Source organism: Vombatus ursinus, unplaced genomic scaffold (assembly GCF_900497805.2).
Source record: "Vombatus ursinus unplaced genomic scaffold, bare-nosed wombat genome assembly UNPS02014840.1, whole genome shotgun sequence".
Taxonomy (NCBI): Eukaryota; Metazoa; Chordata; class Mammalia; order Diprotodontia; family Vombatidae; genus Vombatus; species Vombatus ursinus.
In genome coordinates, this window is record NW_020954618.1 from 706,615 (window position 1) to 724,669 (window position 18,055).

Sequence of the window (18,055 nt, forward strand, 5' to 3'; positions counted from 1 at the left end):
TGTGTGTGTGTGTGTGTGTGTGTGTGTGTGTGTGTGTGTGTGTGTGTAGCTTGGAGATGTTTCCCAATGGCCTCTCTTTGCATTTTTAATCATCTGGAAGTTTTGTTATTAATATTTCTAATTATTTCTTACAAATTGTCTCCTTTTCTTGTTCTTCTTTCTTTCGCTCCTCTCTAATTCCTTCTTTTAGGGGCCTCTGCACTAAGACTATGAAGTTTGTTTGGAATGGAGCTGTCCAAGGTAGTTAGAATATTTGCAAATATAGTTTCTTTTTTTTTCAGGTTCTATTTCTTTTTAATTTATGGAATAAAACAAGCATTTCCATAACATAGAACAATAAAAAGATGATTACATATGAAATTGCAAATCTACTATCTACAACTTGCTATTCCCCCCAAATATACAACAAAATCATCATGTAAATTTCTTTTTTTCCTTTTTTTTCCTCCCTGTCTCCCCTTCCACCCTAGAGATAGCTACCATTAGACATACTGCTCCAGGGTCTTATTGATTGAGTTAATTTTTAACAAATCATAAGATACAAAGGAGATGTGGATGTTTTCCTCTTGAGTTCAAGCCGAGCTTGTCAGGTTTGTACCAGCTTACTAGGGCAGAATGAGGCTCTGACCATTAAGTTACATGGTAACAAATGATGCTGAGTAGGTGTGTAGGAGCATTAGTGGACCATTCCTAGTATCAGAGAGGATTATTTGAGGTATCAAGAAGAAGAAAGTTTCAGATCTCTTAGGGTGAATTTGAGCGAGATTTAGTGCCTCAGCTCACATTAAATGGCACGAGAATGACTAGAGAAGACAATGTACCAAAGTATATAATTTAACTCAGATAATTATTGGATCAACTATTGAACTGAATTATTGAATCCATAAAATATGCTTCTTTTTGCATCTGCAGAACTTAAGTATTTGGGGGCTATCCTTTTCTGCTAGGATAATCTTTGATAATCTTTGGGGGCTATCCTTTTCTGCTAGGATAATCCTGGGATTGGATGTTTTTAAGGGTGTTAAATGGAATATAGAATGGAATTATTCACAGATACTGCCTTTGGATATTAATGGGAAAACTGGAATTTGATGATTCTCAGTGAAGTACTAGAGCACAAAATATGTTTATTGTCACCTCTTGGTATGCAAAAGATTATTTATTTTTATTTGACATATAAATATATAAATAAGTCACTTATCTTTCTGCCCTTTGGTTTTGTCTTTTATATGAAAAGATTGGACTAGGTGGTTTCTAAGGTCTTTTCTAGCTCAATATCAATATAGGTATGAACCCACTATTTTCAGCCTATCTAGATCTCCATTAAAACCCCATTCTCATGCCTCATCTTGGCTTGCAGGTTCTGGAAGCCTACGATAGTGGACTGCATGCTCAGATATGTCCTATTAAACTGGAAAGGTTTCAAATATTGCTTGGGTGATTTCATTTCACAAGGGCCAGGCTAAGAACTTCAGAGAAGCCTGCTACCAGACTGTCACATTAAAAGATAATATTTTTGGGAACCTGTTGGAAATCTAGAATGGTAATGAGTTTGGAGATCAGGCTGTATCAGATAAGGCAGAGGAAGAAGAGAAGCCTGAGGTGGTGCACAAGTTTCATCTTCACGTATTTTAAGGACTGTCATGAGGAAGAGACTTGCTCTGTTTGGCCCCAGATGGTGGAACTAGGAGCAATGGATGGCGAGCTTCAAAAAGATGAACTTCATTATGATGTAAGGAAAGAATTGCTAACAATTTTCCAAAAAGAGAATAGAGGTCTTCAACGAAAGGCTGGATGACTACTTTTTGGAGAATATTGAAAGAGGGATTCTTGTTAGGGTATAGGTTGGACATGATGGGCTCTGAGCTTCCTTGCAGATCTCAGATCCCATGTTTCTTTGATACCATAATCACTTTATATAGAGAAAGGTGCCATCATTGCAAAGACCTCAAGAATAGAGAGCATTGGCTGTGTAGAACTCTCTTTGACCTTTGTATAACTCAATTCTTGGTGACAAAAATTCAAGGAAAGCACACTCATTTGAAAAGCAGTTCCATTCACATTAACATGTAGGTACAGAGCTGGATGTGGGTGTCACAGAAGTATTTTCTAACAAAGCTGGTGGAATGGATTTCAAAATGGCCCTAGATGAAAAACTATGAAAGGAATGCATTCATGCTATCATCATGAATTGGTGCTAAAAGCTAAAGTGGTTGATCTCATTTCAATAAGCTTCTCAGGTCAGAGTCAGATTTCTTCTCCCTTGACAACCGTGCTACTAATTAGGTTTTGTCCTTGAAAGTTTTTTCTAACAACAGGCATTAAGGGAATAGTTCAGTAACTATTGACTGTTCCTGAACCATAGGAACTATAAAAATATTGAATTAAAATAGGGTATTCAACATAAGGAAGTCACTAGAAACCCTAATATTTTATGCTTTTATGTCATGTACAGACAAATGTCAGGCAGTAACAAAATATGAAATATATTTATTCAGTGAGATAGTTTTGGGGTTAGAGTTCTAACTCTAATTTTATATATATTAGACCTAAAAAACTAATGTTGGATTGTCGATTAACTTTAAAATTCAGGTTTTTTGGAGAGTGATTTGACTTTTGAAGGTGAAAATCAATTTCCCTTGAAAAATTTACAGGGAACAACATAATATTGATTTGGGAAGAGATGGTACTGTGCTCTCAGTGGTATATGGAATGGTGGACTGCACTTTTAGACAGTTATTCATGTTCTCAGTTCCTCCCTGATAACTTATCAGTGATGGCATTACTGGGAGGATTCTGTAGTCAAAGTGAGGGTCACTGAGCACGTACCCTACCCACTCACTGTGGAATATCGGTGTGTGTGCATGTGTTTGTACACAGATATATGTATGTATATACTATATACACACTGTAGTACAGCATATCATAGTATGGTGTATGGCATTTGTTACTGCCTATTAACCAATCAGTGGTACTAATCATCCTCAATCTTAATTTCATTCCTAATATTCATTTGCAAAGTGGCGGAAAAGAGGATTAATTCAGACCTTTGAGGCGGAGGGGACAGTCAAGGAAATTGTAATTCATCAATTCTTTTCTTTAGAAGGCAATAGCTTTATCAACCATAGCAAAGACTACCTTTTCCCAAGGATGAATGTACAAATATATTACATATCCTCATTCCCAATTTAGCTAAAATTCTAACATTTGGCCTCTTTTATGAGAAAGAATAATGGGAATTGGATTCTTACCGTCTGTTTTCTTGGAGTCATTGCCAGCGTTGGACTGATCCTTCTTGTCTGTCTTGTTTTTCTCATCACCTGAAAGTGACAGATCAGCAGTGTAAACAGGCTGCTAAGGAAGGAGTTAGAAATCACACTAGACCTATCAAGATGGGGGTGGGGGGAATGAGAACAGGTAGTAATACATTATAAATGAGGAACCGCACAGAAGAAGTGGCAGAATGGATGTCATCAAAGAAATAGATGGATGGAAAAGATAGGCCAGAGAAAGAATGTGTGTGTGTGTGTGTGTGTGTGTGTGTGAGAGAGAGAGAGAGAGAGAGAGAATGTGAACCAATGGACAGATCATTAAGTCTTCTTGTATTTTTGCAATGAATAAGTGAAATAGCATTTATCAAGCACTTAATATGTGCCCATCACTGTGCTAAGTACAGGGGGTGCAAAATAACCAAGCAAGACATTCCTGGCCCTCGAGAAGTTTATATCTAACAAGGGACAATAGCATTCGAAGGGGAATCAGAATTGGAAAGGGATGGGGGGGGTTGCCAAGAAATTGCCAAGAAGGGCCATGGTAGATTGGTTCCAGGCAAGGTAAAGTTAGAGAAACTACTGAAGAGCCCCGCATGTTAGTGAATCCTCCAAGGCAAATTTGTGGAAAGACACAGACAAGAGCAGCAGAGGATGAGAAGGCCTGGGGAGATTGTGACACAGACAGGGATATGCTGGAGCCAGTTCAAACTGGCTTACATAAACAAAAAGTTAAATTTTTCAGTGTGAGCCTTTATACCTTGAAAATTGGTAAACAATACAAACTGTGGCTTCATATGTTGTTTTGTTGATTGTTTAGACTTAAAAAAAGAAGTGAAAGAAAATTTCTCTTAAGAAAAAATGAAGAAAATGTTACTAATGCAGATAAAATTCAAAAGTGTGTCATGCTGTACATGTTCTTTTGGAGAGCAGGCTGTTACATATTTACCAGTATACCACTGGCTACACATCACTGGAAACTGGACCCACATTGGACCTATTGAAATATTGGAGTATTGGGGCAGCTCAGTGGCACAGTGGATAGAGCACCAGCCCAGGACTCAGGAGGACCTGAGTTCAAATCCAACCTCAGACACATAATACCTCCTAGCTTTGTGACTCTGGGCAAGTCAACCCCAATTGCCTCACAGAAAAAAGAAAAGAAAAGAAATACTGGTGTATCAAAGTGGCTTGCTTGAGAATAAATACCTTTTGCCACTCAATCTGTTGCCAGTTAGAATTTGAGTGAATATCCAGAGATGTAATGAATAAAACTCATTGATTAGGCCCATGAAAATGTTTCCTATTTTAACAAAATTACACTTCTATCCTAATGTTTCAGATAAATCTAGTTCCTTCACTCCAAATGTTTGAAAATACCTCTTCTTCCATTGACCATAGGCTCATAGATCTAGAGTTGAGAGAGACCTTTGAGATCATGTAATCTGGTCTCTTCTTTTGTACACAGGAAGAGCCCGAAGGACAGTGAGGTTAGGTGACTTCTCAAGGTCACTTAATTTGTAAGTAGCAAGGCCAGGATTTAATGCCAAACCTTCTGAATGCAAAGGCAACACTAAGCCATAGCATCAGTAAGATCCTGCCCCCAGACTGATGGTTGTCAAGGAGTAAGATTTCTTTCACAGACTTTAAAGGGTCATCTTCTATAACAGAGTAAAAAAGAGGCTTTATGATGCCAAGTATGTCAATAACCAGTCACCTTCAGTCACATGGGGATCTATGTGCATCCTAGCAGCTGGTGGTGAACTAAGCTTGTTTTTGTCCCCCCAATGATGATCTTTGAAATTCAACCCAGAAAATGCTAAAATGAATTCACTGGAAAAGTGGCATATGACTTCTTGATACAATCAATCCTCAACATTTATGTGATTTGAAGCATTCATATGATTTTATTAATAATCTCATTTTCACTTTCAAATTGGCAACTGTGCACATTGGTGGGTATACACAGTAGAGAAAAAATGTGAGACACAAGGCATGCAGCTGGTGTCCTACTAGGTGCTTCACTGGTCTTATTCACCCTACCATTGTTAAAAGCTCCCCTGTGCATTTGTTGCATGTTTTCATTGTTTGCCTTTAAAATTCAAGTTTTACAATGCAATTATGCCTCCAAAGCATAGTGCAAGTCTAAGTGCAAGTCTGCAAAGTCAGTGATGTGGCTTAGTAAGAAAATAAAGGGGTTAGATAAACTTCAGACTAGAATGTCTGCAGCTGCTGTTAGCCATGACTTAGTTGTCAATGAATCAATGATTCACTATCCACAGTATAACACCTTCACACCACCATCTGACACAGTGGAAGATAAGATTCAGGTTAAAAAGGTTTTTAATTTTAAGACTTTTATTTGCTGTACAATATTTATAAATATTACTATAGATTCCATGTGTTATGAAAAGTGAATATTGTCTGAAAATTTATTGAGATATTAGCACAAAAGGTCACTGAATTCTAGGGAGTTACTAGTGAGAAAAATGTTTTGCATGTTACCAATTTTATTTTGTGTATTGCATTTTATGGGCTATTTCATGGTTACTGTGTTAGGAAAAGTACACATTATCAGAATTAACATTTTTGTTTTAAAGAATTGTAGTATTTTCAGCAATCTCTAGAGAAAGATTATAGTTCTTAGTGGTTATGGGAACTTGACCCCCTATTTCCCATAGGTTCAATGTATCAGCATTCAGATTTTTGACTTTTGGGCTGCTTTTTAGGAACGTTACTCCTGTGAGAGTTGAGGGTTGACTGTGTGTTCATAGCACTGCAGATTTTGAGCTGCCAAAGACATTACAAGCCACCTAACCCAACACCCTCCTTTTACACATGGGGAATTTGAAATCCAAACAGGTTTGCCTCAGGTAAGAAGTGGAGCCAGGATTTGAACCAAGATCGTCTGGCTCCAAATTTGGTTCTCTTCCCACTATTACCCCCCAACCTTCTTAAATAAAATAAACAAATAAATAAATAAATAAATAAAACTTTTCCCTCAGGGGTACATGTGGAGTAATAACCATGTGAACTGTAATTGAGTAAACATAAAGATCTGAAATAGTCTTTTCATATAGTTATAAATCATTTTAATTACACCACCAGGCATGATGGTCCCAAGCCAACAATGGCTATACCAACCATTTCTCTATATTGATTTCTTTTCCCACCTCTCGTTCAATGCATACATTTTTTTAGGGGAATGACGGCCTGTGGCAATCGTCTATAATGAAAAAAGGTAAGACCTTGGCCTTTAAATGCACACTTCATGGCTCATGTTTTGCTACATGTGGCATTACTTCTTCAAATGGGCTGAAAAAGGATCACCAATTTAGAATTGGAAGATGACCTGAGAAGTCTTCTACTTCAACTCTTCCCCAATTCTCCCCCTATTTTTTTTACTGAGGCTCAGAGAAAGGAAGTGACTTACCCAGGATGGCTTAGGCAAGGTGGCAGAGGTAGAATTTGAACCCATCTCCTCTGGTTCTACATTTAATACTTCTTTCACTTCCCTACTATAGGGGAGGCCCAGAAGCAGACTTGTGCTTCTGCCAAAGGCCAGGAGTCTTCCGCTCTGCCTTTTCCTTACTAAACAAAGGAGAAAGGAGGGAAAAGGGTCCATGCCAACTAGCACCCACCAAAGTAGCCATGTCCCCCAGGCATAGGTGGAATGGCTCTCTGTGAATGTAGGGCATTCTCCCCAATGACAGTAAGTCCAACCCCACATCTTCCAGGAAGAAACCAAGAGAACTGGATAGGAATTTTCTGGATTTAATTCAAGTTTTCTGATTTAAATCTCAAGTTGATTTGAAATTGGAGAACCAGGATGAAAAGCAAAAAAGAGAAAGCTCAGAAATGTTATGTTCAGTGTGGGAATTAGGAAAGTTGACTTGAGATCATAGATTTCAAGCTACAGAGGACCTGGGAGACTGTCCAGCCCAACCACCTCATGTGGAAGATGAAGAAATCAGGGCCCAGAAAAGCAGAGGCATTTGCCTAAGGTCACACAGCTAATAAGTAACAGATCAAGCCGCGGCATCAATACACTAATGCCAAATCCAACTCTCTTGTCCAAGCTGCTTCTCTTTCTTGAATAAAGTTGTGCCAAAGAAATCAACAGTTTGGCATGTCAGATGACCTCTGGCTCTCTCTGCATGCCAATGAAGAGAATATTTGTCACGTCCACAACAATTCCAAAGGACTATGCTGAAAAATGCTATCCTCCAGAGAGAGAGAGAGCTGAGGAGCTCTGAGAAATAGATTTTCTTCTACTGTCTTTGTTTTTCTTGCTTTTCTCCCCTTTTGCAACATAGCTAATGTGGAAATATGCTTTACATGACTTCCTATGTATAATGGGTAGTGTTATTTCTTGCCTTCTTAGTGAGTATGGGAGGGGCAAGAGGGAGGGAAAGAATTTAGAACTGAAAGCAATTTTTTTCAAATAAAATTTTTCAAATAAAGTTTAAAAAACAAAAAAGACTACTTTTTTTGAAGTTAGTAACCATTTCATCACAGTATTATGTTCACAATAAAAACTTTTCCCAAAAGAAAGAGAGAATATTATTTCCTTGAGCTTTTGATCTAAAATATTCTTGGGGAAAATATCATCTCTTTAAGACAGCAGTGAAACTTACGGCATGGTTGTCATTAGCAGAAGAATAAAGGGGATCCTGGATTTCAAAACGGAAAGGACCTCTAAGGCCACTGAGTCCAGCTACACTTTATACAGAGGAAGAAATGGAAGCCCAAAATGGGTAACTGACGTACCCAGGGGCAGCATCAAGCTCTCTCTTTACTGGTGCCTTCCCCAGGTGCCTTTCTCAATACAAACCCAGGACATCTCTCACCTAAAACAAAACAACCAACACAAAAACTCCCTTGCCCATAAGGGCCCTGGGGGAGGGGCTATCTTCTGCAAACAGGAAAGCCACCTCATCCTCTGAGATAGGAGGGAAAGGGGAAAGGAGCAGAGAAGACACAGACAGGTTGCAAAGGTTGGCAGCTGGGAGACAAGGGAGCCAGTCATCACATGGTTGGCCTAGAGCAGGGAAGACCACCACCGGGGGCTATACTCCTTGAGCCAACTTGGGGCAGATACTTCTACCAACATGGGTACTTCTTGGGGTAGATAGCAAGGGCAGGGAAATAGCTGTTCTTCCCAATGCTTTTCAATCAGAATCTATTTTTAGAATATCAATGAGAAAGATGATCATGAAATTCACCCAAAGCCCTGCGTTAGGGTTTGGAGGGGAGTCCTCACCTGCCATTTCTGCTACTTTCTTGAACTTGGAAATTCTTAAAACAGCTGGACACTCAATCTCAAGGTGAGTGGAGCAAATCACACTCAGTGACACCAGCACAAGCCATAGAATTAGACATGGCCACCAACACCAAACCAGCCAGTGCTAGTAAAGTTGTGTGCCAGGCCAGAGACAGTATGTGACATGGGCAGAGAGTCAGAGGCCCTGGGTTTGAATTCCAAGTCTGCTCCTGCCTACTGTGTGACCTTGGGCAGGTCACAACCTCTCTGGGCTTCAGTTTCCTCACCTATTAAATGACAGAATTGGATTGGATGGCCTGCAAGGCTTCTTCCCGCTCTATATCTATGACTATGACCAAAAACTTTGGAAAAGATTTCTCTTCATTTGCTAAGAAGAGCTGTCTTGGTTTCAACAAGGTCTGCTGAACATAGCATCTTCTGACTGTGGTTGTCTCCTTGCCTCTGGACCAAACAAAATTGATTCACAAAGTGCTTTCCTAGCTTATAAAAGACTAAACAACAATCATATTTTCCTAGCAGTTTATTTTTTCTTAAAAGGCTGATAACGTGAAGGCTACTTTGTGTTTGTATAGTCTGTGAGAGCCATAAGCTCAACTTGCTTTTCTCCAAAGCAAAAATAAGATATTGGCCAAGAAAGAAAACTTACCATTTCATTCATTCATTCATTCATTCATTCACTCATTCATTCATAAATATCTAATACCATAAGACACTATTATGCATATTGGTATGGTAGCAGACAGGGAAGAAAAGAGACATACAAAGATGAATTAAAATCACAGACTTTCAGTTGGAATGGACTTGAGTGGTTACCACACCCAGCCCACACCTGAAAATGAATCCTCACTCCAACGTATCCACTAAGTGGTACTCCAGTCTGTGCTCTACTGCCTCCTCTGAAGAGGGAAGCATCCTCAACCCAGTGCCCATGGCACTCTCAGCAGCTCTCAGCGTGTGGATGACCGTTTCTTTCCCCTGAAACATAACCCTGCTTGGCCAAATTTTTCTTTTCCTTTATTTTTCCTGCTCCTGTTGCTTGTGGGGGACAATGGGGACGTACAGTATAGACTACAAATGCCTGGGGCAGTTCAATTATATACTGTTCATCTATTTCAAGTCTTCAGGATGGAAACAACTCAGAGGAACATGAAGAAAAAGAAATATCCAGCCATCGAGCTAAAATCTCCCTCTTTGCAACTTCAACAAAGCTTCTAGTTGTGTTTGTGTCCTATGACTCCCCTTTGCCTATTTTACTTCTCAGCCAAACTGGCCTCCTTGTTATGCTGCAAACTCAGCACCCCACGTCCCATCTCTGGGCCTTTGCACAAGCTGTAGCCTCTTCCAGGATTGCCTTCCCTCCTCAGCTCTGCCTCTTCACATACTTGGCTTCCTGCAAGGCCAAGTTCAAGCACCACTTCCTATGGAAGACTCCCCCGATCCTACTAGTTATTCCTGCTTGCTCTCCCTAACTAAATTATGTTGCCCATGCTTATCTGATTGTGTGACTTTGGGTAAGTCACTCAGACAGTCAGTCAACAAGTATTTATTAAATACTTACCACATGCCCACACCATGCTAAGTGCTGGGGTTACAAAGAAAGGCCAAAGGCAGTCCCTGCTCTCAAAGAGCTGCTGGTCGAATGGTGCAAGACACCATGCAAACAACTATGTACAAAGAAATGTAGAAAGATAAAGTGGATCTAATCAAGTGAAGGTACTTGTAGGAAGAAGTTAAGACATGATCTTCACAGACTTGCTTCCTCTGCTCTAAAATCAAGAGATTGGACAAGATGGCTTTTAAGGCACTGTCCAGCTCAAGCTCTGAGTATGTGTTGTAGCTCCCAATAGACTGTGATACCGTGGAGGGCGGGGGGTTGTTTAAAAATTTTCTCTTTATTTCCAAAGCACCTAGAACAGTGCCTTGGACACATTAGGCACTTACCAAGTGTTTGTTGAATTGCTTATGCAAAACATTATTCCTGCCTCCTTAGAGTTTATAATCTAGCAGATATGCACACTTAGTCAAATAATTTCATGGTTAGAAAAGGCAAATTTTTCCTTCAGGTGAAAAATTGTTGATGGACTACCAGAAAAGTACCCCCCAAAGTCCTATATTTTCCCCAGAAGCAAATATTTGTGCTCCTAAAGGTAGCCAACTTCACAATTTTTTTTTCTAAGCACATCAATTTCTTCTTTAAAGAAATTGTTGAGGCAGCTAGGTGGCACGGTGGATAGAGCACCGGCCCTGGATTCAGGAGGACCTGAGTTCAAATCTGGCCTCAGACACATAACACTTACTAGCTGTGTGACGCTGGGCAAGTCACGTAACCCCACTGCCTAGCCAAAACAGAACAAAAGCAAGAAATTGTTATTGACATCTCTTGTATTAACACCACCGATGCTTCCCGATGCATCCCTTCCCCTCCCTCAACTATGCTAATTTCAATAAAAATACGAGTTTTGCCATTGAGAACCTCAGAGAGGAAACCAGCAATGCCCAAAGAATGTCCATTCTCACCCGCGTGAGCCTGTTTATTGTCTCCAGATTTGTCTGCTTTGGAAGGATGTTTCCCATGGGAGTTTTCGCTTTTGTTGACTCGCCCTCCATTCGCTTGACTCTTCCCTTCTCCAGACTTTTTCTTCTCAGGCTTGCCTGATGCACCTTCTGCAGCCTGACTTTTGGCTTCCATCTGCTTTTTCTTCTCCTCGGCCTCCTGCTTGGCTTTCTCCTCTGCTTCCCTCTTGGCTTTCTCTTCTGTTCCACCCGTCAGTTACGAGAAGCACGTGATGGAGAGGATAAACGAAAGGCATCGTTATTAAGAGCCCTGCCAGTCACAGCACCCGTTCATTCTTAACAATCAATGAAGTTCATTAGAAATTCTAACGTGAAAAGGTGCTCAAGGTGGACGTTAAGGTATCTGGACCTTGTCTCATCCAGATTATTCCAGGTGTCCACAAGGCACACTGGGTCTGACCAAGCCTTAAAAGTGAGTGCTCCAGGAAGTGAGTGTCTCAAAGAAACAAACACAGAACCAGGGAACTAAAGTGGAAAAAATGAGATATTTAGAGCCAAAGGATCTGAGTTCAAATCCTAGTTCAGATTGCTATGGGAGCTAGCATGTAGCAGAGTGGATAGGGGATCTGGTTTTAAATATAGCCTCAGACACTTCCTACCTTTGTAGTAAGTCATTGAAGTTCTCTTCCTTGGGACTGATCTTTGCAAATAAGAAAGTTAGATTTGACGGCCCCCAACTCCAGTCTAGATCTAAATCTGTAATCCTATGACCTGTGGCACTTTGGTCAAGTCACTTCTCTCCTCCAGACTTCAATTTCCTCACCTTTAAAATGGGAACGTTGGACTTGCCAGTTTCTGAGGCCCCTTCCCAGAAGGAACTTCTTCATCTACCAATGCAACATCTGAAAAGGAGTCTTCTCTTGAAATGCCCTTGACAATACACTAAACATGTTACCGGTCAGCCTCCACTTGAAGATCTCTAAGGAGGGAAGCCCACTACTTCCGGAAGCAGGCAGTTCTCTCTTTCACAGTGCTGTGGACAGAGCACTGGGCCTGGAGTCAGGAAGACCAGAGTTCAGATTCCACCTCTGACACTCAGCCATGTGACCCTAGGCAATATCAGTGGCTACTGGACCATTGGAAAAGTCAAAGAGAATGCCTACTAGTTGAAAAATTTATCCTCAGTGTCATTGCATTCAAACTAATTTTACAGCCCCATGATTTCATGAGATAGTACAGTGCAGTGGATAGGGAATTGGTCTTCAAGCTAGGCAGACCTGAGTTGGAGTCCTGCCTCTGATACATCCTGCCTATCTGACCCTGGGCAAGTCATTTCACCTCTTATTTCTCAGTACTCCAAGAAATCTCAAAATCTGTGAGTTTCAGAGAAGGCACTAACCTGTATTAGTAGGCGTTCTCTACACATAAATGATACCACACGCCTAGACCCTATCCCTACAATTTCTATAATCCTGCTAAGCATTGAAAATAAGTAAGAAAAATATTCTAATAGCTAAGTCAGATCAACTTTTCTTTTTGAATTTTTTTTTAAGGCAATTGGGGTTAATTGACTTGCCCAGGGTCACACAGCTAGTAAGTGTCAAGTGTTTGGTCTGAGGCTGGATTTGAACTCAGGTCCTCCTGACTTCAGGGCTGGTGCTCTATCCACTGCACCATCTAGCTGCCCCCAGATCAGCTTCTGATGGAGAATGTAGGCTCCAAAAAGAATACTTATCATGGCTAGTGCCTTTCAAATGCCTATATGATTTATATAACTTCCAGAGCTCTTTTAGAATCTTGACTCTATCATCCAATGAGTTATTCATCCCTCCTTGTTTTGAGTCATCTTCACGTTTGATGGGCATTCTATGTCATTATCTGTATCACTGATATGAATAAAATATTAAACAGCACAGAGCCAAGCACGGATCCCTGTGGCCCTCCACTGGAGACTTCCCATCAAGCTGACATCAAAGTAATAACCATTCTCTGGCTCAGGCCATCCAATCAATTCCTAATTCTCTGGGAGGCTGGGAATGTTTCCTTCACTTTATTATGAACTCAGTGTAGGGTCTTGATGTTTACAAAAGAAAAGATCCTAAGCCTACTACATTTTCAGCCTTGGTGTTGATGTATACTAGTTATGCCTCCTCCTATAAGACAAGAACACAACTTTTCACATGAGTTAAAAAAAAAAAAAAACATGCAAAGAGAAAGAGTGGACCTTGCTGATAGAGAATGGCTAAACAAACTGTGGTACATGAACGCAGTGGAATATGACTGTGCTGTAAGGAATGATGTGTGTGACGGCTACAGAGAAGCATAGGAAGGTACATGAAACTGATGCAAAGTAAAGTAAGCAGCAGCAAGAAAATAACATGCTAGTAATTATAATAAAGTAAATAGGAATAATAAGAACAAGCAAGCAAGCAAAACTAAAGGCTGTGAAAAGACAAGGATCAAGCTTGGCTCCAAAGAGGAGATACAAGGCTGAGGAATGAAAACAGAGTAGAAAGCACCAAAAGACCAAACAAGACAGGACATGCAGAAGGTCCAGCCTTGGTTTGGGGAGGGGGGAAGTGAGGTCAGGGAGGATACTTCTCCCAGCTTTCTTTTTTCAGAGGTGGGGAACTATGGGTGTTGAACACTGCGTGCAACATCAAGCTTTTTAAATATATTGGTTAGATTTGGTTTTTTTTCTCCTTTTAAAATTTTTATCATAAAGAATGACTCTGGGAGAGAGGAAGAGATACATTGGAAAATATAGGTGACATAAAACCAAAAATATCAGTAAAACTTTTTTTTAAAAAGAGTAGGTCAGATTTGGTTGGAGTTAAGGTTGTCTTGTGGGCATTGTGCTTAGAATCTTCCTAGTGATATCAGTTACCTTTTGGAATTTTGGCCCTCCATCTCTCCCGGTTAATGTGTACCACCTCGGTCCAAGTGGCTTTAAAATTTTTATAGTCCACAGTGAGGACGGAATTGTTGATCGAGGCACTTCCTTCAGACCCAGTGCTCCGGATACTTAATCGCTTTGCATCTGACGGGCTGATGCTATTCAAGCTGTGGACAAGATAACGCAGGAACAGCAAATTAATGTTAGAAGTGTCTGCAACTAAGCCACTCCAGATGGACTCACTGTCCAACAGTTATTCCCTCAGGGAAGCATAGCTTATACACTGGTGTGGCTCTACGCAGTGTCTTAGGATAGGGTCACTTGGTTTTCCAAAACAAAATTTGGAAAGTTGGATACATATTCTGAAAAGTTTGAAAATGAGAAATTGTCTAATACATACACACTTCACTCCCTCCGCTGCCCCGGAAAGTCTCAATTCTGGACTTTTGAAGCTTTCCATTCCCCTTACCTCCTCTGGTCTATATCTTTTATGTTGTAATTTCTAATTTGGAATGAAATGGACTAATGTTTGTACCAAAGTTCTCCACTCAGCTCTGTGATCTCACCATCATGGGGGCAAACATTTCCCATTCATAACATCCAGTTGGTGACATTAACTGGCTATTCACCCCTTCTCTTCTCCCAGCTCCTCCCTAGTTCCCTAGGACTGAGAGTATCCCCTCACTCTGACGTCTGGACTCCATGATGGACCTGGGAAATCTGTATCACATTATCTTTGTGGATAGAAGGCAGGGAGGTATAAATAGCTTGGAGGTGGGGGGGCCATCCCTGATGCAACATTCTCTTCTTTTCCCATCTTTTTTTTATTCAAAATGATGTACCTGTTAAAGGGATGGCAACTCAATGTCATGGATACAAACATTTTGGAAACAGCTTTTTGGTAGACTAAAGTTCATTATGCAGGTCATCCACAGATACATAAATGCTGACATGATGAAACCCATCAAATAATGAATGAGGCTGATTAATGGAGTGGTAATATGATATAAACCCATTACTTGCAGCAATTATACAGGAAATAGTGGTGGACAGAAGCAGGCTTCTCTTTTCCTCTCCGAAATTTTAAATTGGCTCACCTGCTTCTGATAAGGTAGAGCGTATAACCCCCTCCAACATTCCCTTGTGCCTTCCCTTTCCACCTTCCTCTCCTAAGCCTTCCTCTTCTTTTTCTTCAACTCTTCTCTTCTCCTTTCTCTCCTCTACGATAAAGCCCAAAATAGATGGAAGCAGGATGGGAGGGGCTGGTATAGTCTGGAGGGTGTGATGAAGGGTCTCTCATTGCCCTCCCTCTCTTCCCCTCTTCCATTGCCTTACAATATCGGGATGGGAGGGGGAACCTGATCATTACAACTTTGTGTGTTTTAAGAAAAAAATATGAAGCAACAAACACAAACCTCCCTCCTCTCCCCCACACCAGGCATTTGTAGAAATCAAACTGTGGGCACTTATCACTGGCAGGAAATAAATTCCCAGCTTTAGTCATAAGTCAGTGTCCCCACCCAGAGCCTCATAGGGTCCATCACTGACCTTGAGCGTCTGTGCCCAGTCCCACCAGGTTGGGAGGGTTCATCAATAAGTGGAGATACAATCTTTTCAGTCATGTCGGTCAAAACAGTGAAGGTGGGCTCCACGATAAAGTCAATGAAACCTGAAGAGAAAGCAGGGTGTCCACAGATGAGTCAGGGTCACAGTCTTAGCATGCTTTCCAAGCACACAGGGGACCTTCCCTTCTTTGGAAAACAAGAACTCTAAAACCTCAGAAAGCATACACTAAGGAGTCATATTACTAATGTTATCATTATTTCTACTATCAGCATCATTATCATTGTTGGGGGTTAATTCTCACAGAAGATACCATCAAATTAATTTTAAATATAAATTCAGTTAGGAGCAAGGAGTAGAGGGTAGTGGTCAGACTTCAGATAGAGATATTATAGCAGCGAGTATCATGGAAAAATTGCTAGAGTCAGAGATCTTGGGTTCAAATACTTCATCTGGAGTCTTCACTTCCCCAGCCTAAATATCCCAGTTCCTTTAACTATTGTTATAGTCAGCCTTATGGTATAACCTATTGTCAAAAGCCTTGGGGTAATAAATGACAATTCAGTGTCTGAGCTATTCCACACATGATTGTGTCATTGGCAATTTCAATAAAGATGTTGTCTATGCCTTTACTCACTTCAGATAAATAGTCAATTTTGATGTCATTTAGTAATCATATCTGATGACTTAAACATATCTTCTTGGGGAAAAAAAAAGTGTTCATGGTGTTGATGCCTGGGGCTGTCTAAATGACACTGGCCTTTTCCCCACCTCTAATCTTGAAGTTTATACAACAATGGATCCATGATCTTGACTTACTTCCTCCAACAGGTGGAACACAACCCATTCATACCTTCTCACCAGTGAGTTTTTGCCCATAAACCCTCTACATGAAGCCAATGAGGTCTTCTTCTAGGTTGTAGAGGGTGAAAGTATAAAACGTGAGTACCTCACGCCACATGATCAGCATTTCCCAATCTTACTTTTCTTAGACATATTTCATGTTACTTCTTGCATGTGAATCATCATTGTTAATATGCTTCAGCTTATTATTCTCAGCAATTATCTCTTAATTGTCCTTTGGGTCACTAATAATTTTGACTAATTGGAGACTACGATATTGATCGTTTTGCACCCAAGTGCAAAAATCAGCACATCATTAAAATCATTATATTGCAATAAGATCATTACATTTTACATTTAATCCTATTGGGTTTTATCATATTAGATGTTTTTTCTAATTCTTCTAGCTTGTCAAGTGTCTCTCATCCAGCGTAGTAGCTTTCCCACCTAACTTTGCATCATCTGCCTACTTGATGAGTACGCCCTTGATGCCCAGACAAAGATGTTAAACAGCAGAGGACCAAGCACACAAATCCCTAGGGTAACTCTACTGGAGCTTCTTGCTATATTGACATCGAACAGTTAGAACTACTCTTTGAGTCCAGTGATCCAACCAGTCCCAAATCCATGTTATTATACCACTATCTAATCCGTAACTCCCCATGGTCCTGACAAAAACAGCATGAGATATTTTATCAAAAGTTTTGCTAAAAATTTTGTTCAGTGGTCCTTAATCATTTTTGTGTCATGCACCCTTTTGGTAAAGACTATGGACCCCTTCTCAGAATACACAAGTAAATAAATACATAAGATAAAATGCATGGGATAACAAAGGAAACCTTATAATGAAATGCAGTTATTATACACACGTATGTGGGGGGAACAAATCTCATGAATTACAAATTAAGAATGCCTGGACTAATTATATATTTATTACATATTTTATATATCATATAATTAATTATAATATAATCATAATAATATTTTATTTATATAATACATAAATATATTTATATATAAAATTACATATATAATATATAATTTATATCTAATTATATAATTAAATAATAATTACATAATTAAAATATAGCATTCTCCTCATCTGCTGGAGACATAGCTATATGACATCACCAGAAGAATGCTAGCGTTAAAATAGTACATTGCATGTGAGGGAGCACACCTGACCCAGTACAATCCAACCCACTCTCTCTTTCCTATACAATCACAGGCCTAGTTCATATACATCTGCAGATGACCCCCCCATCCCATACCATCTTTCCCACCATAAGTTTCATCATCTGTTTCTTGGTCAGTTTTTCTCATGAAGTCACAGAGATTCAAAGAATAGGTTGAATGATGTTTGGGGAATATGACAAAAGTGTTTATAGAATGTCTCTGCTTCTTCATCTCTACAGTCAGTCTTGGCATGAGAGATGCTACTGTCATAGTGGTCTCTCCTTAGGATCAATACAAGAGGAACAAATGTCCCATGGTAGATGATGAATCAATGGTCCCATTTCATGGTTTCATTCATCCACATCATTTTCATTTCAATCATCCAAAGCAGGTGGCTTTGGCCAAAATGTTTCATTACCTTATGGCTGAACTCCCAATGATGAACCTCTCCCTGTTTAGCCAAATTGGTCTTCATGGAGCAGACACACACATTTCATAGTACAGAGGATG

General features: G+C 40.0%; 1 protein-coding gene across 3 annotated transcripts in view; it reads right to left on the reverse strand.

Moving 5' to 3' along the window:
* Nucleotides 1-18,055, reverse strand: part of PDE1C (phosphodiesterase 1C) — a 446,524-nt gene that overhangs the window by 38,902 nt on the left and 389,567 nt on the right. For all 3 annotated transcript variants that reach the window (XM_027840217.1, XM_027840219.1, XM_027840218.1), the window contains 4 exons: nucleotides 15,512-15,632; nucleotides 13,955-14,130; nucleotides 11,071-11,307; nucleotides 3,252-3,320 (listed from right to left, as the gene is read on the reverse strand). In XM_027840217.1, coding sequence (XP_027696018.1) covers nucleotides 3,252-3,320; nucleotides 11,071-11,307; nucleotides 13,955-14,130; nucleotides 15,512-15,632 — 603 coding nt within the window. The remainder of the gene's footprint in view (nucleotides 1-3,251; nucleotides 3,321-11,070; nucleotides 11,308-13,954; nucleotides 14,131-15,511; nucleotides 15,633-18,055) is intronic.